The sequence below is a fragment of the Triticum urartu genome, chromosome 2, assembly GCF_003073215.2.
Source record: "Triticum urartu cultivar G1812 chromosome 2, Tu2.1, whole genome shotgun sequence".
NCBI classification, from domain to species: Eukaryota; Viridiplantae; Streptophyta; class Magnoliopsida; order Poales; family Poaceae; genus Triticum; species Triticum urartu.
Window position 1 is genome coordinate 478,576,199 of NC_053023.1, and position 23,875 is coordinate 478,600,073.

General features: G+C 45.4%; 2 protein-coding genes across 3 annotated transcripts; one reads left to right on the forward strand and one right to left on the reverse strand.

Moving 5' to 3' along the window:
- The first annotated feature begins 3,656 nt into the window (after window positions 1–3,656).
- On the forward strand, window positions 3,657–7,475 carry LOC125538040 (beta-fructofuranosidase, insoluble isoenzyme 2-like). Its single transcript, XM_048701349.1, has 7 exons — window positions 3,657–3,936; window positions 4,492–4,500; window positions 4,832–5,694; window positions 5,799–5,960; window positions 6,476–6,732; window positions 6,846–6,936; window positions 7,042–7,475. The coding sequence occupies exons 1-7, from the start codon at window positions 3,741–3,743 to the stop codon at window positions 7,228–7,230; spliced, it is 1,767 nt and encodes a 588-aa protein (XP_048557306.1). The 5' UTR covers window positions 3,657–3,740; the 3' UTR covers window positions 7,231–7,475.
- A 7,220-nt stretch (window positions 7,476–14,695) lies between these two features.
- On the reverse strand, window positions 14,696–17,700 carry LOC125538041 (40S ribosomal protein S14). Of its 2 annotated transcripts, none has more exons than XM_048701350.1 (6): window positions 17,544–17,698; window positions 17,320–17,442; window positions 17,182–17,227; window positions 15,601–15,686; window positions 15,373–15,502; window positions 14,696–14,956 (listed from the first exon to the last, which is right to left on the reverse strand). In XM_048701350.1, the coding sequence occupies exons 1-6, from the start codon at window positions 17,544–17,546 to the stop codon at window positions 14,889–14,891; spliced, it is 456 nt and encodes a 151-aa protein (XP_048557307.1). In that variant the 5' UTR covers window positions 17,547–17,698; the 3' UTR covers window positions 14,696–14,888. The 2 variants fall into 2 exon arrangements, with proteins under 2 accessions (XP_048557307.1, XP_048557308.1); XM_048701351.1 differs by having other exon boundaries at window positions 14,859–15,033; window positions 17,544–17,700.
- Window positions 17,701–23,875: the final 6,175 nt, after the last annotated feature.

The window sequence follows — 23,875 nt, forward strand, 5'->3', positions numbered from 1 at the left end:
GCATCGCAAATTGCAGCTGGAGTTCGTTCGATTTCTTGCCGGAGGAGAAGAATTGCGGTGGAGGCGGACAAGGGAAAAGGCGGACGGGAACCTTAGAACATCCCAAAGCCGGCATATATACTGGAATCACAGGCGGTTTACGGGCCTCCCGTAAAGGTTTTACAGGCTGGGTCGTTCTTACCGGACCTGATTGGGCCGTTTTTTTTACCGTCCCAAAAAGCCATCGGAAAAATGCGCCCCAATAAGATATTTGGGATGTGCTAGAGATGCTCTTATGTGGAAATAGAGCCGCTTCTTGCTAGCTAGCAGCACGGAGAATTACTTGCAGAGACTGTTTCTTCTCAGAACGTGGGAAATCTTAACTTTTCTTTTTCTGCATAGCACAACACGTTTATTTATTTTTATTTCTGATTTTGAAGCGAGGCCACAACCGCATTTACGAGCTAGGTGCAATGAGACGATTCCAATCCATGAGATCTATGTGCATGCAGCAGATTGTTGTAACTTTAAGACTACCCATAATGGAAGTAATATAGATGGTAACATCACACTTATCTAGGTAAAATAGATGATGTGACATGTAACATAGCTAGTACTGTAACATCACACATATTAAGAAAAGATGAGTATACAACCTAATAAATAAAGTGATGCATAACACAATACATAATGTTACTATCCACTGTGGAGGTAGTAACATAGACTCGTAACATGTGCATGTTACTACTCTAAGTTACTCTTCATTATGACTAGTCTAATGGCTGGATTGAATCATCACAGGGAAGAGCTAAATTAAGAAATACAAATATTCAACTGAAACACGTGGAACATTCTCTGCTACAGAAAGTTATCTTGTCGCGAGCAAGCAGATATTCCTCCAATACTCCCGGCCGGGCACGGCCTACAGCAGGTTTGGTGCCCAATCACGCGTCCTAGTTAAGCATCGCCGCAAGCACCTCGCAGCTCGCACCGTGGCAGTTTATACCCTACTAAAGAAAATACCGTGGTAATCACGTTGTGAGAAGAACACATGCCGTTTCACCATGAGGCTTTGAAACATAGTCATCGCAAAATATAGGCTCATGCACATGGATACCACCATTTGGCGTCTTCATGAGTTGCTTTTTGATTGGTGAGATAAGAGAATTAACATGACAAATCCTAACAGAAGAGCTATTGCCTCCCTCATCATGTTAGTGTCTTCGACAATATGGAACGAGTGGAATGCTAAAATCTTCAGGCATAAGAGCACGCCGCCCTGGATCCTCCTCAAAATAGTTATCGATGAGGCTAGACTTTGGGTTACTGCCGGTGCTAAGAAACTAGAAAAAATTTATATGAAGCAAGTAATTGCCATATCGCGTGGAGTGGGATCCTGTAACTGACTGTTCATTTAATAAATGATGCAAATCTTTTCGTGAAGAAGCAATCATGTAATGACGGGAAGGCCTGCTGTGAGAAGAAGCAATCACATAATGACGCGGGAGTAGTGAGCGCGTGTTACACGCGGCTCCCGTTGATCTTTTTTGCTGCTTCAAAACTTAGAGCACAGCCGGGAAAAATTTGATTTAAACGCATACCTCAAATCGGTCTCAAACGCTTGAGCTAACCGGTAACCCTCATATTCAGCTCAAATACAGGACGGATAAAGGATGACCCCGATGTGACCGGATGCGTCTGTCACGTCGGATCCGGCCCACGCTGGCCCACCCAACTCATATATATCCGTTCTCATCTGCCTCCCGGGCCAAACTCTAGCCACTCCACTCTGCCACTCAAGCTCCCATCCGGCGATCTCCAGCATGGCGGACAATGGATCCCAGGGGCGGCGCCAGGGGTCTTCTTAGGTATTCGGTTGAATACCCAAGATTTTGACAAACCATTGAAATTTTATATAAACAAGCGATTTTTTTTGCAAAACAGTGATGATTTGGGCAAAATGAATACCCTCCTCCAAAATGAATACTCACCCTCTAGAACCTGGCGCCGCCACTGATGGATCCGAGTCCAACACCTTCAGATCCATTGACCCCAAACTAATCACACGCGGCCTCGAGGAGGAGATGACAGTCCGGCTTGCGCTCCGCCGCTCCCGGGAGGAGGCCGCCTGACGGCAGCGCTCAGACTCCTTCCGTTAGGGATCCACTGCGTCCGTCCAAATGGCTCATGGATCCGCTGCAATGTGTGTCGCCACTGCCACACTGGAGGCGATGTGTCCGTCTGGCATCCGAACACGATGGCGGGCGTGCAACCCATTCAGTGGTGCGTCGAGGCGGAGCTGAACGCATGGGCATCGTCTGACGGAAATATGACGCGGCATGCCCGTCGTGCGCGGCGGCAGACGCGGGAGACGGAGGCAGCCCTCATGGCGGTGGACGTTGGCATGGCGGAATCGCATTCTCCGGCGCACCGCCGTATTGCACCCCTATCTGGACGTTGCACCCGCGTCATGGTGGACGTCGCCGGTTCCTCTCAGGACGGATCCATCATCGATCTCACGTTCACCGGCACTGTGAAGGTGCTTCGACAAGGAAGAGTAGAGCATTGGAGAAGGTGGTGCGTGTCCTATGTCCTACTCTACCTCGCAGGCGATCGAAGCAACACTTTGAGGAGCGTAGTTTTGGCCGTCGGACGTGGGCACGACGGAGTCAGACGAGCTCAGCTTAGATTAGGTTTTACTTGCTTTTAATAGTATGAATTCAAGATTTTAAATTGAGATATCCCATGGTGAAAGAGATTATTTGAGGGTCAGATTTGGTGTATCCGGCTGATGCTCTCGTGGATCTGGACCGACCTCCGACCGGCTGGCTACATGCCCGCCCCGTCCGCCCGTGCCTCGCGGTGACCCACCGGCGCGTGCCGCCGACACCACGACAGCGAGCGAGTTGCCACTTGGTACGGGTGCTGTGTACTCACCTGCAAGTGCATGTATGTATGCAAGTCGCGCGCGGGGGCAATCGATGGGGGTGAAACCTGTAGAGAGCAGCTGGAGCGCGCGAGCAGTGCCTCTGTACTACTTACCTCAGTAGCCAGTACTCCTAGCTGCAAGTGGCGCGTGAAGTAGATCAATCGCGGTGTATCCCACGGACTGTAGTAGTGATGGTGGAAAAACGTATCAGCGTCGCGTGTTCTCCACTCCCGGAATTCATCGATCGCTTGCTCCGGCCAGGAGCCTGCGGTTGAAATGTGCCTCGGATGACAAGCGGGCGATCGACCTCGTATGGTGGAGGTGAAAACTAGTGTAACTACTAATGACAAGTTTAGGCCATTGTTTTCTCAAAAGCAGCCAATAAAAACAACCAACTTGCACTTCTCCACTCGAGCAACCAGACCCAGCCGGCCATGTGGCAGCACCAACGTTTCCACAGATTTCTCACGCCCAAAGCGAGATTTCCCTCCATCACAGAAGCTACCTGAGAAAGTCCTAAATAAACATTTAAAAATAAACAAGGAAAATATAGGAGGAGTACTAGCACTTCCCTATCAGATGATGTCCAATTGTCTGGTTATATCATCCAATAATGCCCCAGGAAAAATCTCTCTTCATATCTGAATTCGTGGCCTTTTGTCTCACCCTGCAAACTTTAAACTTTCAGGCTTTTCAGCGCTCGAATAGCCCCAGCGCTACGGCCTCGCACTATAAATATGACCCCCCCTGGCCTCTGCTTCTGCACAGACATCGATCCTTCTCTACTTGTTCTTCTTCCCATCGCCGGCCTCTGTGCCCCAGTGTGAGAGCAATGGTAGTTCTCGGGGGAAGAGTTGCATGGGCATGCTCGGTGCTGCTGCTGTTGCAGCTCGCCGGGGCGTCGCATGTCGTCTACGAGACCCACCTCCTGGAGGCGGAGGCGGCGGCGGCCGACGTGCCGCCTTCGATTCTTGACCCCGAGCTGAGCACGGGGTACCACTTCCGGCCGATAAAGAACTGGATCAACGGTACATGCCCACTGACCCATCTCTCCTGCTCGAGCTAGAGCGAAGCTTAGAGCTAGCTAGGCAGACCTCCTTCTTTTGCATGGCTAAAGAAACCAACGGTGTGTAGTAGCACTAGCACGTCCTTGCTCTTCGGACAACTGAACTTCAAAACCATGCATGGCCGGCGGAGGGTGGGTGGTCAGTTTCTTGGGCCATACAAGAAACTTTCGTAATCGTGTCCATTTATGTTTTGTTACTAAATTTAGCTAGGTCATACGGTGCTCAGTTTGTGTAGTACCACTATACTGCTTTACAAGAAGCAAGAACATCCATGCTTTAGGACTAGCTCTCAGTGAACTGACTACGGTCACGGGGCTCCTCCGGTGTCCAGTGAGCTAGAGCTGCTTTAGCTAGCTTGCACTTGTGTGGCCTGAGCAGTATCCTACTCCTAATACCGTGGATTAGTTTAATAACGATGCATATATTTTATTTTATTTGCAAAGGTTTATAACTGGCTCTAACTTGAGGGTTTTTTTTTATCATCATCATGTTGGTGGTTGCCGGATGCCACGCCAGATCCCAACGGTACGTCGTCCTTCTCCCGCGCTTGTTTTAATATCCTGTCACGCGTCTCTGTCGCGTCTTCAATTTGATGCTATCTGCTACAAGAATCCGTGTTCTGCAACTTGCAACCCCGTTGAACAGCAACGCCTTTTCGTCCTGATTATACGATACTAGCTAAACAACACATATACAGGCATGCATGCATGCATGCTGCATGGCTCGTGAACTCGCAGCCCCATACACAAACCATTAACGAATGAAAATAATTGGCTCGCCATTAACCTTCACTGAGATAATCTCTTCATGGGAATGTGAACTGGACTTGTGATTTGGTGAAATTTGGTGCATGCAGCGCCCATGTTCTACAAGGGGTGGTACCATTTCTTCTACCAGTACAACCCCAAGGGGGCGGTGTGGGGCAACATCGTGTGGGCGCACTCGGTGTCGCGCGACCTCATCAACTGGGTGGCGCTGGAGACGGCCATCCAGCCCAGCATCAAGTCCGACAAGTACGGCTGCTGGTCGGGCTCGGCCACCATCCTGCGCGACGGCACGCCGGCGATCATGTACACGGGCATCGACCGCGGCGACATCAACTACGAGGTACAGAACATCGCCTTCCCCAAGAACAAGTCGGACCCGCTGCTCCGCGAGTGGGTCAAGCCCAAGAGCAACCCGATCATCGTGCCGGAGGGCGGCATCAACGCCACCCAATTCCGGGACCCGACCACCGCGTGGTACGCCGACGGCCACTGGCGGCTGCTCATCGGCGCCCTCTCTGGCGCGTCCCGCGGCGTGGCGTACGTGTACCGGAGCCGCGACTTCATGCGGTGGACGCGGGTGAGGAAGCCGCTGCACTCGGCTCCCACGGGGATGTGGGAGTGCCCGGACCTGTACCCGGTCACGGTGGACGGCCGGCAGAACGGGCTCGACACCTCCGTCACGTCCAGCCCCAAGGTGAAGCACGTGCTGAAGAACAGCCTCGACCTGCGCCGCTACGACTACTACACCGTCGGCACCTACGACCGGAAGACGGAGCGGTACGTGCCGGACAACCCCGCCGGCGACGAGCACCACCTGCGGTACGACTACGGCAACTTCTACGCCTCCAAGACGTTCTACGACCCCGTCAAGCGCCGCCGCATCCTCTGGGGCTGGGCCAACGAGTCCGACACCGCCGTCGACGACGTCGCCAAGGGATGGGCCGGAATCCAGGTAGCTGCCTAATCATATCATATGCTGGTGTACGTAGTAACCAAAAAACTTTCATGTGCACCATGCATGCATGGTCTCAGTTATTATCCGTGTGATATTTTCAGGCGATTCCGAGGAAGGTTTGGCTGGACCCGAGTGGGAGGCAGCTGATGCAGTGGCCCGTGGAGGAGCTTGAGGCGCTGAGGGCGAAAAAGCCGGTGAGTCTCAAGGACCGGGTGGTGAAGCGGGGAGAGCACGTCGAGGTCACCGGGCTACGAAGCTCACAGGTGAGCGTGCGTGCCTTTCTGAGTTAGTTCGTGTGCAATCAAGGTGACATTTTCTAGTCTAGGACCAAAAGGCGATCGAGATCACTATGTACGTACTGCCTTGCCTTGAGTGGCGCCGGCCCTGCAGAATATATTGCCCAGCCAGTAGTATGTGTTATCCTGGACCGCGCTATCTTATCCGGCGCGCTTCTCATCCGAGTTGTGTCCAGTGTGCAGTGCCCACTCTCTTGTGCCTTTTCTACTCCGTAGATTTCACTACACCTGTCCTGCACTTTAACCTCAGCTCGGCGTCATGCGTTCTGTTCCGGTCCATTACAGCTTAGAAAACTAGACTCGTCGTCACGCGCACATTGGCATTGGCCTTGCACGCACACCTCCAATCTAGCTAGGCTCCAACTGAACTGGTGCAACCTAACAATAGATCGTTTTAATTTGACCAACATAATGTCTGTTCCCTTTTGTAAGCGTGTGGTGATGAGTTCATGGTTAATTACCGGACTAACTTGTTTCATCAGGCTGACGTCGAGGTGAGCTTTGAGGTGCCGAGCCTGGAGGGAGCGGAGGCGCTGGACCCGGCGCTAGCCAACGACGCCCAGAAGCTGTGCAGCGTGAGGGGTGCCGACGTGGAAGGCGGCGTGGGCCCCTTCGGTCTGTGGGTGCTCGCCTCGTCCAAGCTGGAGGAGAAGACGGCGGTCTTCTTCCGGGTGTTCAAGGCCGCGCGCAACATCAACAGCACCAAGCCGGTGGTCCTCATGTGCTCCGACCCCACCACGTAATGACATCTCCTGATCCTCATTTCTCCCTTAAATTCATTATTTCTCACGCATGTGACATGCACACATTAGCTAGCGTTGATTTAATGTTGGGCTTCTTTGCTCGGTGCAGGTCATCTTTGAACCCGAACCTCTACAAGCCGACGTTCGCAGGCTTTGTTGATACTGACATAGCGAAGGGCAAGATATCTCTGAGGAGCCTGGTACGATATTGGCTACCATATGTTCCTCATCTCGTACATACAATATATAAGTTAACAAATGGATCATTCGTACTGATTTTGTTTGCCCATACTTTCTCTGTCTAGATCGATCGGTCCGTCATCGAGAGCTTCGGGGCAGGAGGCAGGACCTGCATCCTCTCCCGGGTTTATCCAACGCTCGCCCTAGGCAAGAACGCTCACCTTCATGTTTTCAATAACGGCAAGGCGGACATCAAGGTGTCACAGCTCACGGCGTGGGAGATGAAGAAGCCAGCGCTCATGAACGGTGCTTAGAATTTAGGGTGGATATCTACACGCAGGCTTCCTATACATGTGCCTGAATTTGGCTCACGTTCTGTTAAATTGGTCTCTGGTGAAACATGATTGGTCTGTGAGGGTACGTATGTAGCTAGGTTTGTACGTAGTATAAGTGCACTACGAAGGGATCATTTTGCCCGTAGGAACAATAAAAGTTCTATGCATATTCTGTCGTGCGCATGGGTGGAAAGTATATATATTATCGGGCGAGTTTTAGCTTCCAAGGTTGCACTCTCTCTATCTAGCCATTATATCACTAAAGGAAAGGTTCATTTTTGTGAATATGACCATCGCCGGGTTTACATCTGGTCTCTAAACCCTACAACCTGACAAGCTTCACCCATGACGTTTACATTATTTAATTCATTTTTTTTCAAAAATCAGCCACTTAGAAGTGTAGATCACTCCTGTAAAAATTACATTACCTAAAATTAAAATCTTAATAACAATAAGCAAAATGAAACTACAAATTTATTAAGTGAGATTAAGATTAGGATGTTCGACCTTGTTTTCTAAGGCTTTCAGACTCCCGAAGTGGGGGTATCATAGCAAGTAGTAGCATCAATGTATCATGCATGCTAAGTTGCTAACTTGGCAATTTGGTTGAGGTGCAATGCCATTAAATGAAGAGCATATTAAGCGATGTGTCACTGTGCGCCATGCAAAACAATAAATGTGTTCATCTAAATACTAACATAGATACTATGCACTGCAAAAGTAGTACTAGTGTGTGATATACTCCACCAGAAGTAGCCTTAGAAAAAGGACCCAAATGCAAAGACTTGACAGCAAAATAAGTAGACAATTAATAGCGATTAATTTTAGACATATTTTGTCCACGAGCCACTTTAAAGATACAACCAATGCCACTGCTATATGTCAGTTGGGCCAATTGGATTGGGGGTCGGGGCGGGGGCGGGGAGCCTCTCACGCCGATTAGACCTAAGTAATGACTTGGACCGCCTCATCATCGCAACCAAGGGGCTGCCAAAACCTTTCTTTCTGAGATTTGATAATACGTGCTATTGGATTGATACCAACCTACTACAAAAAGTGGTGTGCGTGCATTGAAGGACTATGGATGTCAACGAGGGAGTGATGGATGAATACAAGATTGCATGGTTTAGCAAATTCATTGGTTTTGGAGAATTGTGGTATTGTATTTCACTAAAATGTACTAGGCGAACGTATATGAAGAGACCAATTAGCAAGCAATATGGATATAGTGAAATGCTACTAGCTTCATGTAAACAAAGATATGCTACACCATCACTAAAATCATTTTCATACCCCCTTAAATATCGCAAAGAAAGATGAATGGGCGTAGCTCAGTTTGTTAGGTTACTTGTGCTCAAACAAACCCATCCGAGTTCGAGTTTTAGACTTGACATGGGTGCTCGTAGTTTCCTCCTGAATTTATTCCAAACTTTCCGACGGTGTTTGTTCAGTGAAATACGAACATCCCGTTGATTACATGGGGCCTCTGGTGACTTTGCCAATTTGAAGATTTGTCTGCTTAGTCTCTCATAAATGATCATATGGGTATGGTATGTGTGTAAGCACTCATAGGGATGAGTCTGTGTGCGTGTGTGTATGTTTCGCAAAAAATAATATCAAAAGAATACAACATGAACATGATAAACATTGTGCTGACAAAAAAGTCATCCTCCATATGTCAATCATTTGCCCTTCCAATTGCTAAGCGTTTGTCTCGAACTGGTCTTCTATCCCTTCCACTAACGCGAGCGCCTACTCCTCGTCCTCATCCGCGTCCTTCATGGTAATATTTGCCATGGCCATGGGGTCGCCATCCTCCTCATCTGCCTCCTCCATGGTGATCTCTATCATGGCCATAGGCTCGCCCTCCTCCTCCTCCAGAGAGCTCGTGGATTGGCCCTAATGCATGCCTGGCATCGGGCCTCCATGCCGCAGACCTTTGTGCGATTTGGTTGCAACGCCATGGCAAACAGTGAACGATGGACGAGGATGCGAAGGGGTGAGAAGGGATGGTTGAACAGCGGCTCGGACGGTAGGAGAAGAGTTTGGAGGGGTAGGGTTTTGGGGTGTAGCGGGCCGGTTTAAATAGCTGGGGTAGGCGGAGCGGCAGATTGAATGTGAGTACCAGCCGGAGTAGGCTTCTCGGTTGTTATGCCGGTGTGAATGTCGGGTGGGTGGACGGCCGACTCTCAGCCGTCATGTCCGCTCTGACTGGCATGAATGCCGCGTGGAGAGAGGGTTCTAGAACGAGCGGGCGCGACGAGAAAGGATCTTTTGGGTGGGGCTGCCTTGTCGGAGTCCGACATGGTGGACATTCAAACTCTCCAAACCTTTTAGTTTGGTGTTGGTTTTGCGGGATTTTGGACGTCCGGACCAGTCCGAACAAGTTTGATGACCACTGTTGGATAACTAAAGTGTCTACACGATCCGATCAGGACATTTGCATGAGGTTTGGTGATCCGCGCTAAAGCAAAAAACTATATGTTCTACTCCCTCCAATGTGTACTGTTGCAAGATAAATGTAAACTTGTCGCAACTGATTGTAGGTGCTTTTGTTTCGGTACACTTTAAACTAAAACCATGATAAGAATTATGAAAAAGGGGAATATTTTTGAACGAAAATAGCTACTCCCTCCGATCTATATTACTTATCTTTGGTTTAGTACAAAGTTGCAAAGGGGTGTGCCAAAACAAAAGCTACATATTATTTCTTGAACGAAATAGTTATATATTATCGTCACACATGTCTGGACAAGACAATAAGTGGCAGCAGGCATCAAAGATGAAGCTCTCCGTCTGCCCGTGCTACGTAGCTGTCCAGCACTGTCCACTGAACTTGATCCTCTCCATTGTTCAGCAACGTGAGGTACAACTGAAGGAAACTGGCCATATTCCAGCAACGGCGAGCAGTTGAGAAGAGTCCGGAGACAGCGTCCGATCAGAGGCCACTCCGTGAGTGCAGTGCCAGCAAAACAGCGACGTTTGAGAATCATGTCGAATCACGAAAACCTATCCATTGATGTGCTCTACTCACGTTCACGCAAGAGGGCTTGTAAAAACGTAGACGACGTTCTAATCTAGGCTGGTCCCGTCGCTACCACTCTAGCTTGACGCCATGTATGGATACACTGCAGCGGACACGGCGCCCTCACCAATCATCTCTACGGCCAGCGGCGCACGCGCACGTTCTGGTACTCCACCTCCTCTTTCGCCTTCGGCCGGTAGCCGCCCCCGCACCGTACGTCCCGGCGGCAACGTGGAGCGGCCAGCCTCGATGCGTGCATGCGTGGATGATCAACGAATGACGGGCGGCAATGGCGTGGAGAAACAGTGCGCGGCCGTGAGAAGTGCTGCTTCCGTTGGGTCACATGCACGCGTTGCCGGCCGGGAAAGGTCCGTCCGCCCTGGAGCAATGGAGGATCGCATGCAGATGCAGGACGAGTGGACGGACGCACACCGGAGCCGAGCAAGTGACGGGCACGCATGAGTCACGGTCTATGAAGCGGCCACTGACGCCGACAGGGCTCCGGTGGCGGTGCGCGCGTGGCCCAGTGGCTCTCGCGATCGTCCCAGATCCGCCTTTCGGGAGGCCGATCGCGGAGACGAGCGGCTTGTGGCTTGCTGGCAACGGCGATAATGTGGGATTCCAGATCAAATCAAAGGTGACGCCAGTTGTGCCTGCCCAATGTGGCCTCTTGCAGTTGCAGCCCTCGACGATGTGACGTGGAAGGCAATGATATATTTCCGAGGGACGTGTATGGGGGTTCGGTAAGGTGATGGAGAGTTTCTTTCTTGGTGAGGTAGTAGGAGTAGTGGCGATCCGCGATGCGAGTACATGTGGGTGGATACTGGATAGAGCCGGAGATCGCCATGAGCTCCTGAGGCTGCACTTTTCCGTTGCCTGATTCAGATAGGTAGATATATATATGCCCACTGGTGGTACTCGAACCTGCCGGCCCTGCAGCTAGAGTGGCCAAGTGGCCATACATCGGCCGTGAGTGAGGTACTGAGGTGCCATCCATGTCCATCCTGGGTGGCTGGATTCCTGGCCATATGCCTTCGACGTCCCTGAGGCGAGAGTGACGCCTTGCGCAAAGTTACTTTCGGGCCTTGCAAGTTTGTTCTTACATTGGTCTTTGAACGTTTTAACAGTCTTTTTTCATGGACGTCGATGTTTTGGACCAAACGCCTCTATCAGCACACATCACGTCACGTCACCGCATACATGCATAAATGATGAAGCTGATGATGTCAGCGGATATCGTTTGCGTTATCAGTTTTTAAAATGTTTTATCTCTTAATGAAAATTTTGATTGAAAAACTGTTTTTATCATTAAATCTGTTGCGACGAGATCTTCGAAACTAGATCCCATATCGATATGTTTCGACGACTTTTTTTTGTTAAAAATTGTCATTTTGTTTCACATAAATTGTCATGGTGTTTATACAGAAATTGCCATGATATATTTAAACTATTTTTTCTCCTACGTTTAAAGTAATTTTGACATGTTATAAAGAAAGGAAATTAAGAAACTAAATTTGCCATGGTGTATTACTAAAATTTGCCATGATCCATGGATAATTTTGACATGGTTCATAACTAAAAAGAAATTCGTCATCTATTACTTTAAAAATGCATGGTCAATGACTCAAATTTGCCATGAACCAAAACTAAAATTGCCATGATGAATTACATAAATTTATCATGATACATGCACTAAAATTTGCCATGGTTCATAAAAAATCATGGTCGAAATACTAAAATTGCCATGATCTATAAACTAAAATTGTTGTGATCTACAAACTAAATTTGCTATGATGAATTACTAAAGATTGCCATGATCCATTAATTAAATTTGCCATGGTGAATAACTAAAATTTGCCATGGTCAATTAATAAATTTACGGTGGAAGTAGTTGAAATACAATGGTACCTTTAAATCTAGAAGAAAAAATATAGATAAAACATATCATGGCAACTTTAGTATAAACACTATGGCAATTTTAGTATAACATCATGGCAAGTTTTGGCCAAAAAAAGTCGTTGAAACATATCAATATGAGATCTAGTTTTGAAGATCTCGTCGAGACGGATTTAATGATGAAAACGATTTTTTAATTGGACTCTTTATTGAAGAAATGAAATATTTTTTAGTCCAAAAACCAAAAACATTCCACTGATGTCTTTTGTTTGATGTGGCAAAATGGATGATAATGAAGGCGTTTGGACCATGTTATTTCGTGTCACGTGTGTGGCACTTATTATTTGAGTTTTTCATAGTCAAACAATCTGACATTACAGATTAAGTGTAAAGTTATGAGATGTTAGGTCTTAGGTGGTCGCTTGGAGGGGGAGGAAGGATGGCTCCTTTTCTTCACAGTGATCATGCATCGTGGCTTTAGATCGTTTTTACTTTCATAGTTGTAACCAAAGACATTGTGGTTCTTTTTAATAGAAATATGAGGGGGAGCTCTCTTTTTAAAAAAAAGAGTGTAAAGTTGTGGTAGATTGAAAAAAAGAAGACAAGGAACATTGAAGGTCACAAAGTTACATAAACGTGCTCTCATGCTCTGTCAATCGTTTCACGGTTTTGTTCTGAGCATCCTATAGTGAAATCATACAAAATCATAGCTGTACAAAAAAGGCTAATCTCAAATATAAGACAAAAGCCTCTATTTAAAAGTTTTTTTGGCTCCTAAACCGAAGTAAAAAAATTGAAGCATAAGCTCAAACAAACAGTGCCTAAATAGCCTCCTGAGTGATCCACCATAAGATGTGAAAATATTAGACCAATTAAAGTACTTTGATCGGGGACACATCCACTTAAAGCAGATAACCGAGTCGTTGCTTCAATGTCGAGATACCCAGGAAGAAGACTATATGATCACGGTATGAAAAATAATACTTATGAGAAACCAAAGCACCATTAGCTCTCTAACGTTGGCTACAAACATCATGTCAGAATGGGGATGGAGCCAAGAGAACACTTATTCCACACAAGAGAACCTCCACCGTCAAGACAATGTCGCTAAGGAGACACAAAGCTAACATAGAAAGACTTGAACCACTCTGAAAGCAAATATTTGAGTTGTCCCCACCTACTTAGGACACAGATTCTTGGATGAGCAAGAGAAAAATTCTTTAGCAAGATATAGGTCAAGCAGAGATCCTAGCCAGACACGGACAATGTTAGATCAATAGTTCTATGGTGCCAACTCTATTGGGCCAGGTTCATTTGTTACAAACGAATTCAATTTTTAATCAATCTAGTGAAATTTTTGCCAAGTTCATCTAGTGAAATTTTTGCCATGTTCATTAGGTTCAACTGACCCCACAGATTGCTCCGTCCAACAAAGACGAATCAAATCTATTGAGTATACGGACTAAGCTAGAATGGGCACGATATGAACCCAAGGATATTTGCATCCACTTTTCAAAAAATGCATTTCAAGTACGTTTTAAAATCTCAAAAAAATCAAAAGAAAATTTCATGCATACATGTTCACAAATGTATGTGCGCGCTGCAAAGTTTTATGAAAAAATGTTTTTTTTTAATTTTGTCTCCCTGAAAAAGACAAATTTCAGTGCTTCTAAATAGTGTTTCACGACATAACTTTTTGTCTTTTTTACACATGTCACGAAAAAAGTTATTTTTCTGTAAAAGTTTATGCAAGCACATAGAACATAAACACGTACCCATATTATCTTTTCGGATATTTTTACCATTTAAAAATGTGTTTTCCAAAGTGGGTTCATATGTATCCGGATTCATCCATGCACTTCCCCACGAAGCTAGACCAATTGTCATCTCTATTGAGCTGGGTTCATTTGTTACAAATGAATAGTATTGTTTACAGATTTAGTGAAGAGATTGTTCAATTCATTGTACTCAACTAACTTTACTGCATATAAGGCACCTCCGTCCCCATTAGAGCAGAGAATAATATATTGAGTAAAATTTGTTTCAAACCTTTAACTTGAGGTGCTAGTCTAAGTTGAACCAGCACCCTACGAATGGAATTCAAACGATAGTTCAATAACTTTGTCAGAGTTCCCCTCATGCAAGTAACATCCCATAAGGCCATAATAGTCAGGCACGGGAACACGAAAAACTGCACGTTCAAAAGGACACCTGTGGAGCAGGGAGAAGCACAGCGGTCGTTTGTGAAGATAAATTAGGGTTGAAGAGAGCTAAGGATGTCACTGACGCGAGCGAGTGATTCTCGTGGGTATTGCATGGCCCATGGGAGCCAATTTCATGGATCAAAGTAGACTATCTTATGCGCCACCCATTTAGCAAAGCCACTCAACAAGCCCACAATCAAAATAGCAAGCAAACTGCAGGTTAGTTGACACAGAAGCTACAACAGTGTGTCAAGTTTTTTAGACACATGATTGAAACAAGCAACAACAAGACGCAAAAGTAAATCCATAGCAAACGAAGTGTAATAATAGATGGCAACCACTTGATTCAAAGCCGGGAAAGGGTCATTTTCTAAACATGCAACACAATATCTCTCAAAATCTATAAATCCACAAGATCTGACTTAACATCATAAACGGAGTAGTACAGAACAAGTTGCAAGACACAGGATATCGATAGCTTGGTATTGTTCCATCCTTGAACGAGCATGGAATTACAGCCTCCTTCCTCTTCTACCACCCTTCCGGCGGGTGCTGTCAGTTGGGACCGGGGTAACATCCTCTGCTCAACACAAAAAGAACATCATGGATTAATCCGCTGTATGACATCATAAACTAAACTGGAAAATAAAACATCCTCTGCTCAACACAAAAAAAACATCATGGATTAATCCGCTGTATGATATCATAAACTAAACTGGAAAATGTAAGGTTCAAATCACGGTAACTTGGCATCCAAGGCAAAATTAATCAACATTGATCATAACATAAACATAGTATGCAGAAAGGACAAGCAAAACATCAGTCCATATCAAAACCAAGCCAGCCATGTGACCAGACGATTTCAAGAACTATTGACTGCCAGACAAAATAAGAAGACAAGCCTTGCAAATGCAATGTATGGCAGAATAGTTTTTTCCCGGAAGCAAATGAGATGAAATGCCACGGCACAGCAACACAAGGGCATCACAGGCTTACCAATGCGTCCAATCTTCATGCCAGAACGTGCAAGAGCTCTAAGCGCAGCTTGAGCACCAGGACCTGGAGTTTTTGTCTTGTTTCCACCAGTAGCACGGAGCTTAATGTGCAGAGCAGTAATTCCAAGCTCCTAAACAAGGGGGGAAGATCACCATATGTATCAGTGGAGATTCATCAAATTTGACTACCACCATACTTGAACATAACCACATCAATTTTTTTTAGTACCTTGCATCTTACAGCAACATCCTGAGATGCAAGCATAGCTGCATAAGGGGATGATTCATCACGATCAGCTTTGACCTTCATGCCACCTGTAAAATGCAATTATTTAGTACAATCACAAATTTATAAGACATAAAAAAGAAACTGATAGATGTTGAGCATCACAGAAGAACCGACAGCCAATCACTCTTTAGTGTCATGGCAGATATAAGTTTTAGCTAAAAAGGTATAAATAGCCAAGAAAAACCATTCAATCCTTAGTGAACTCAGTTCACTTCTTCAACCACCAAATAAGAGACTACACATAGAATATTTCTACTACTGATATGTTATATTCAAAAAGACATCTGAAATGTTCTGAAGATATTGTACAGCCAATATTTAAAATCTTCAAATGTAACTTAGAAGTAATCACAAACGAAAGCATGTTCTTCCAACATTTAGGTGTCTCCATTTTAATTGGCAAAGAGTTGCAAGGGTGTAGAACTCAGCAGAAGCAAGACAGAGAGCATCTGCTTCATACCGACCATACATCACAAGAAACTGAATGGAAAGATGAAGACACCTGTTAATGAAATTGGAAGTTGAGTTCCAGAGAAAAACTCTATAGATCCCCATATGAATCTTGCACAGCAATGACTCGACACGCTCCCACAGAACAAAAGGGAGGCGATCTTAAGGGCGGTGCTTACAAAAGGTCGATAGGATCAAAAATGAAACTCAATATGGAAGACAGCATGATCAGAAGAGGTGGTTCATAAGAAGTAAGCAAGACAAATATAGATCAACAATCTCGCTCAAGTTTTAACCTATGATAACCTCACATATGAACTAATAATTTTCACATAAATAGAAGACAGCATCCAGATCCCAAACTGAATAATCAAATAGTTAACGGATAAGGACATTTGGCTCATACCCTATTGAGTTTCTGCATGAATCAATTCCATTAAAGAAAAAGGTGGACATTAAGCCATACTGACAAACAAAATACCAATACTACCTACCAAACACGAATGTTGGTTCAGTGAAATGTTTTTTCAAAGAACCAACCATCATGCTGCTTTTTTAGATACAACTACAGGAGTGCCAATATGCACTTGGTTCAGTGAAATATAGTCATATCAAGCATGTTCACTTCCAGAATTTAGGCAGCTCCATCTAATGTTACAAAGAGTTGCAGGAGTGAGGAACACAGCATGAGCAGTGCATAAAGCAGCTGCTGCCTGCTGGCTACATACACTACAAGAAACCCAATGAAATGATGGAAACAGCTCGAACTAAAACAGGAAGAGAGGAGGTTCCGGAGAAGAACTCTCCGGATCCTCGTTTTCAATCTTGCATGGCTATGACTCGACACGCTCCCACGGATGAAAAGGGAGGGGATCTTAAGGGCCATGCTTGCACACAAAACTTAAAAACATCCAAGTTCATAACAAATCATGAAACTTGACTATATACTGTTCCAAACGAACATATCTCTACCAGTACGAGACGATGCTTAATAGAAACAAATCACCAACATGTATACATCAGCCACCACGCCTTACTAGTAAAGGTAAATATAAGAAGAGATGTGATTACCGGTGATGCGGACGAGCGTCTCCCTCCCGGACAGATCCGTGACATGCTGCGACAGCGAAGCCAGATGTGGCAAGAGTTTCAGGTCCGCGGTGCAAACAAAAAAGCAGCAAGAAAGGCGGCGTGTCCTTGGGATCTTACGATGAAGGTGTCGTTGAAGGAGGCGAAGATGTGCGCGACGCCGAAGACGTGCTCCCCCTCGCGGACGGCGGGGCCGAGCGTCACGTTCTCCTCCTTGGGCTCGCGGGTCTTCTTCCTCCCTGACTGCACGAACAGACACAGCAACGGACGATGCCCAGATGGATAAGCACAAGAATCAAGTCTACAGCGAGTTGACGGGGAAGGAACGAGCGACGAGGCGTTACCATGGCGGCTGCGGCGGCAGCGGCGGCGGCGGCGGCGGCGGCGGCGAGAGGAGGAGGAGGCTAGGGTTTGGAGTGGACGAGATATGAGCTGCGGTGGGGAAGTGCAGGAGTGGGCAAAGATAAAGCCTCCCGAGAGTGGGCCGCGCCCGGTTTTGGATGCGTGGGTCGCCTGGTTATACGGGCTGCATTTTGCGCCGAGCTCTCTGAACTATACTGGGCTTGCATGACTAAATATTGGGCTAAGGGTGCGTGTTTGTGTGTACCGCAACCCGGGTGTCCAGTTTTTTTTTTTTTAGGGTTAAAGCATTTAGATACATACTCGTACATTATAACTGAGCACTTTTCCTGCCCTCTCAGACCATTAGCGTTATCAGCCGTTGAATCCTTAGTTTGGCGAATTTGTGACCGTCAGATTTGCTCTCGGTCGCCCTAATCAGCCCCAGTTCGCTGTTAACGAGCGCCAACGGTTATGGGCCGCTGCTCTGGTGTCATTTTTTTTGTTCTATGATAAATCTCGGCCTAATGGGCCTTTACCAGCTCTTTTCCCAAAACAAAAACATTGTGTCGATCGGCGGAGTCGCGTACCTCCCATCCCTTTTCGTGAGGCGACCGACTTGAGTGACGGCCGATGTCGAGCCAGAGCAAAGGATCCATGGAGATTGTGTTGGTTCAGGCAGGGCCTTGCCCGAATTCGGCTCGATTTACTCGATCCATTCGGTTGCACGGCGCGGTAGGATGGTCAACATGCATTCTCCCTTTGAAGTTCTATCGCCAATCCGATGACGGTTGATTGATTGAGAGTTTAATCAGCCATTACTACAAAATCGATGCGCGGGCTGCTAGTTACTGCAGGCCAGTTACAATTGGTGATTCGCAATTTTCATTCAATTTATGCACGCCCATATAATCCCAACCTTTCCGCTGCTCATTCCCCACACTTCCGTAAATCATTCTCTAAAAACTATGGGTGATTTTAGGTCTCCAGTTCTCCCTCCTTCCTACATCTCCTCTTCCCCCAATTCTTCCTCCATCGCGAATATGTTCTCTTTATGATGTTCATAGTGTCCACACAAAAATTGCAGGTTCTGTACATGGACAAGTTCTAGCAACATACTGTTGGGTTTCTTACCTTTTTCTAGCTGAATTCGTCAGTATCCAATGGCTAATGCACGGGTTAGTATCAATGTCCTCTTCTGCCTCGTTTAACTAAATTTATGCTTGAACTCAATATCTGTGTCTATGTACCTTTTAATCGTATGATATGATGATAGTCTCTATAGCTGTTTAAAATAATTATATCTTATCTAGCAGGTTATTTAGCAAGTGAAAAATGCCAAAAAGAAATATACAAGGCGTTGATGCGTCCACATCACACTATGGATAAAATGAAAATATTGTGGGTCACTCTGACGCTGTTGTCCGTGCTGTCGCACTGGTTTTTTGCATGTGATGTTCCTCTCCTTGTTGTGCTAGGGGCCATTGTTCTTGTTGCATCCTACTTACCTAGGTCAGCACCTTTCCTGATTGACTTATGGATCGATTTTGAAGCTGGGATGTCGAGTTTCTTGATTTTCTCATGACACTAATTTTCCAGTTAGGTGAGCATCTCACATTAATGACCAAGCTAATTTAGGCTAATCTAGGCTAAGAAATGAGTTCTCAAATGTGTTGCCAGCAGTAGTTTTTTATGAGTCTACCCAAGTGCCAGAGTAATTATCTTGCTTTTAGTTGTGATGCTGATTATTTACATTTCAGAGCTCATTTCTTATGACTTCTTGTGTGTATCATGATAGATTGTATACAACTGATCGTAACTCATTTTATTATTCAGAGACTTCCAATAAATTACCTATGCTAATAATTCTCTTTTCTTTTTCCTTCCTTTTCATTTGCCAATTACATAGGTTCATTAGAAATCCAACTGTCAATGAGAATGCCATGGACCTCATTTTTGGTTCAATAGATCGTTCAACTTCTTTTATTTAATTTGCATGTGGAAAACAACATATGCTAATTCTCCATTTATGTTTCAACATACACATGCGCACACGTTTGTACTAGTTAATTGTTCGCGAAACAATCTGCCGACATACTCACATGACACTTTAGTTTTGTTGTCTTATTATTTCCCTTTTACTCTGCTCTCTATTTTTCCATCTTGCTTCACTTTCAATCAATCGTCACAGCAATTGCTTATATCAATTTTTTATTCTCAAATGCACATCGCAACAAAGATGAGCTTCCAAAGTACATCATACATAGTATGTACCTTCCTGTGCCCGATGCACTGGACTGGAGGCAGAGCAGCGCCGTCACCATGGTCAAGCACCAGGGCAAGCGTGGTAAGCACCATGCTTGTGAATCTGTTGTTCTACACTTGACCTTGCAGCGCTCATCTATATTCCCTGTTCAAATTTTATTGTTTGTGTACTTGTTTGGTTTTATTGCTAAAGCTTAGATATTGACATGTGGTGCATAAGCACTTCAAAAGCATAGTGATCCATTAACTAGAACCCATGTTAGGGAGCAGAAGCTGACAAGTACGAGCTAACCACCCTTGCATAACTCGTTAGGTAACAATGGTGGTAGATAAATTGGTTTGCACTTGGCAATTAGCAACTTGTTTGCCTATCATACTTGGCAAAGATCATCGTGCCCACTTGGAAAAGTGGTTGAAAAAATGTCTCTGTTTAGTTTTTTGCAGGCCCAATTTCCAGTTTTACTACCTATATTTCTCCAAATTATACTGGCTGTAATCACTTCTCTTCCTAATAGTACATCCACAAAGTTTTTTATCCTTGGTACTAAAACTTTGATATTGAGATGTTGTCACACAACTACATAAAAGCATAGTCGTACTTAGATATGTATGACCAAGGCATTTTTTACGACAAATAACTCCAATAAATAGAATCCATGCAAGCGAGCAGAAGCTGATACAAACAAGCTAATCTCCCCATTACATAACTTGTTAGGAAGTAGAGGCATTTAGCAACATGTTTGCCTGCAGTACTAAAAAATCAAGCCCAGCTAGAGAAGATGTTGAAAAAATGTCTCTGATTAGTTTTTCGCAGGCCCAGTTTGCAGTTTTACTGACTACATTCCTTCAAGCTATGCTGGTTTTTAGTCCTTCAGCTCTTCCCAATAGTAGACCCATGAACTTTGTTATCCTTCAAATGTGAAATATATCAAGGAAGTGCCTGCTCTAGTACTGACTGCTTGGAAAATTAGATAAATAAGTTAGAGCTAGAGAGTTATGCTCTAATTCCTTGTGTGATTCGTAGGTGATATTGCTTTTTAAGGCGTCCCACACGAGAGAATTCTTCTAACCATTTTGTTAGCTTTTGCGGTTTGGCCATGGAAATAGACAAGTGCTGCTTTATTATGTAGACCAGTTATGTATTACGCCTTAAATAAGAATCTTATAAAAAAATTATTATGCTCGCGTCAATCTATAATTCTAGGTTTGGGATTATTTTAGGTTGCCGATGGCTATACTGGAAATGTGCAGTTTAGAGATGCTATATAAGAATTGTGTGAGCACTCATGTTTTACAAATTAGGATCACAACAGCAGAAGAAGTGAAGGTGCAAGTATCTGTTTTCGTGAAGTCACTCCTTTATACTTGTATTGTTTCGTTTTACGCAAGTGCCTTGATATAAGATGCTTAAAGTATTTTTCGGTTTTACCTCGTTCCTTATTACTAACCCACAACCGTACTATCGGTTAATGTGGTCTGGACTGTCATTCAGGTGCTTGTTGGAGCTTCTCAGCTACACGTGCCATGGGAGTTATAAACAAGATCACGATGGGCTCTCTTCTCAGCCTTCCTGAGTAGAAACTAATCGGTTGTGACAGATCCCACAATGCTGGTTGTGGCAGGTAGGTGAAGGAAATATGCCCTAGAGGTAATAATAAAGTTGTTATTTTATATTTCCTTATTCATGATAAATGTTTATTATTCATGCTAGAATTGTATTGATCGGAAACCTAAATACATGTGTGAATACATAGACAAACACTGTGTCCCTAGTGAGCCTCTACTTGACTAGCTCGTTGATCAAAGATGGTTAAGGTTTTCTAACCATGGACATGAGTTGTCATTTGATAGCAGGATCACATCATTAGGAGAATGATGTGATGGACAAGACCCATCCATTAGCTTAGCATAATGATCGTTCAGTTTTATTATTATTGCTTTCTTCATGTCAAATACATATTCTTTCGACTATGAGATTATGCAACTCCCGGATACCGGAAGAATGCCTTGTGTGCTATCAAGCGTCAAAACGTAACTGGGTGAGTATAAAGATGCTCTACAAGTATCTCCGAAGGTGTTTGTTGACTTGGCATAGATCGAGATTAGGATTTGTCACTCTGAGTATCGGAGAGGTATCTCTAGGCCCTCTCGGTAAAGCACATCATAAGAAGCCTTGCAAGCAAAGTAACTAATGTGTTACTTGCAGGATGATGCATTATAGAACGAGTAAAGAGACTTGTCGGTAACGAGATTGAACTAGGTATGTAGATACCGACGATCGAATCTCGGGCAAGTAACATACCAATGGACAAAGTGAATTACGTATGTTGTCATAACGGTTCGACCGATAAAACCTTCGTAGAATATGTAGGAGTCAATATGGGCATCCAGGTTTCGATGTTGGTTATTGACCGAAGAGGTGTCTCGGTCATGTCTACATAGTTCTCGAACCCGTAGGGTCCGCACGCTTAACGTTCGATGACGATATAGTATTATATGAGTTATGTGATTTGGTGACCGAATGTTGTTCAGAGTCCCAGATGAGATCACGGACATGACGAGGAGTCTCGAAATGATCGAGAGGTGAAGATTGACATATAGGACGATAGTATTCGGACACCGGAAGTGTTCCGGAGAGTATCAGGCACATATAGAGCCATTGGAAGGGGTTCCGGACACCTGCGGCAAAGATATGGGCTTAATTGGCCAAGCGAGGGACATACCAGCCCACAAAGGGATGGTGTGCCCCTCCACCAGGTCGGCCAGCCCTAGGGAAAGAAAAGAGGGGAGGGCAAGTCTCTCCTTCCTTCCCCTCCTCAAGGGAGAAAGGAAAAGGGGGGGGCACCTCCCCCTTCCTTCCCGTCGCGCCTATACAAGGAAAGGGGGCGAACCAGGGCAGGAGCCCAAGTGGGATGCAGCCCACTTGGGGCGCCCCTTGGCCTCTCCCCTCTCCCTCCCACCTATATATACGAGGAGGGGGCGCCTAGCACACACAACGCCAATTGTTAGCCGTGTGCGATGCCCCCTCCACAGTTTACACCCCATACTCTCATGGTGCTTAGGCGAAGCCCTGCGCGGACCACTTCACCATCACCGTCACCACGCGCGTCGTGCTGATGGAACTCATATACTTCATCGACATCTTGCTGGATCAAGAAGACGAGGGACGTCATCGAGCTAAACGTGTGCAGAACTCGAAGGTGACGTACGTTCGGTGCTTGATCGGTCGGAGCTAGAAGAAGTTCGACTACATCAACCGCGTTGTCAAACGCTTCTGCTTTTGGTCTACGAGGGTACGTAAACACACTCTCCCCTCGTTGTTATGCATTTCCATGTATAGATCACTGCGTGTGCGTAGATTTTTTTTTGTTTTCCATGCAACGTTTCCCAACGGTAGCCTCATGAACTATGCTTATAAGTTTGTGATTAATAATGGTGGGAGTGACACGAAGGATGACTACATGTTTGGTGAATCAGATGGAACATGCTACAAAAACAAAGTAAAATGGAGGTGTAGTTGTGTAGAACAAAAACAAAAACTACCTTGAGCATGTTTTAGGCTCATGATCTGTCATATTCATGCAATTTGTCTCCTTGTTTCACAGCTGAAAAAGCATGTGGTAACAATTGATGGCTATTGAAGCGACGTCCTGCCGGTGTATATCAGGAACGCCTGCATCAACAATGACGCATGCACCAACGATGACACCTTCAAGGTGATGTGGAAGTAATGCCAGGGCATGGGGATCCTGGTGGTCAAGTGCGCCAAGGAGACCGACGCGTTTTACTCGCTCATGACCCAAGCAGTGATTTTCCATTGCCTCTAGATATATTATCGACTGTCGCTAGCCTCTGGTTTTAGACGTGAACTTGCATGTATGAGTACTTCATATTGCTATATTTTGAGTCTAACAAAATAACATCACGTAGTGCAATTGCAAAACAGTAAAACGGAACCACCTACAAGCCACCACAGCGTTTTAACATCTTCAGCCGTCGGATCAACAATAGTAACGGACAGATCGCTCAATGTTCACCGAGCGTCGCTTGCCGTTTTCACCTCGTCACAATC

Excerpts from the sequence above, each read along its gene's own strand:
- LOC125538040 (XM_048701349.1), top strand. The coding sequence starts at position 3,741 with ATGGTAGTTCTCGGGGGAAGAGTTGCATGGGCATGCTCGGTGCTGCTG. Across the intron at positions 6,733-6,845 it reads ATGTGCTCCGACCCCACCAC|GTCATCTTTGAACCCGAACC; the intron begins GTAATGACATCT and ends TGCTCGGTGCAG. Across the intron at positions 6,937-7,041 it reads AGATATCTCTGAGGAGCCTG|ATCGATCGGTCCGTCATCGA; the intron begins GTACGATATTGG and ends TTCTCTGTCTAG.
- LOC125538041 (XM_048701350.1), bottom strand. Across the intron at positions 17,228-17,319 it reads CCTTCAACGACACCTTCATC|CATGTCACGGATCTGTCCGG; the intron begins GTAAGATCCCAA and ends TCGCTGTCGCAG. Across the intron at positions 14,957-15,372 it reads CATGAAGATTGGACGCATTG|AGGATGTTACCCCGGTCCCA; the intron begins GTAAGCCTGTGA and ends TGTGTTGAGCAG.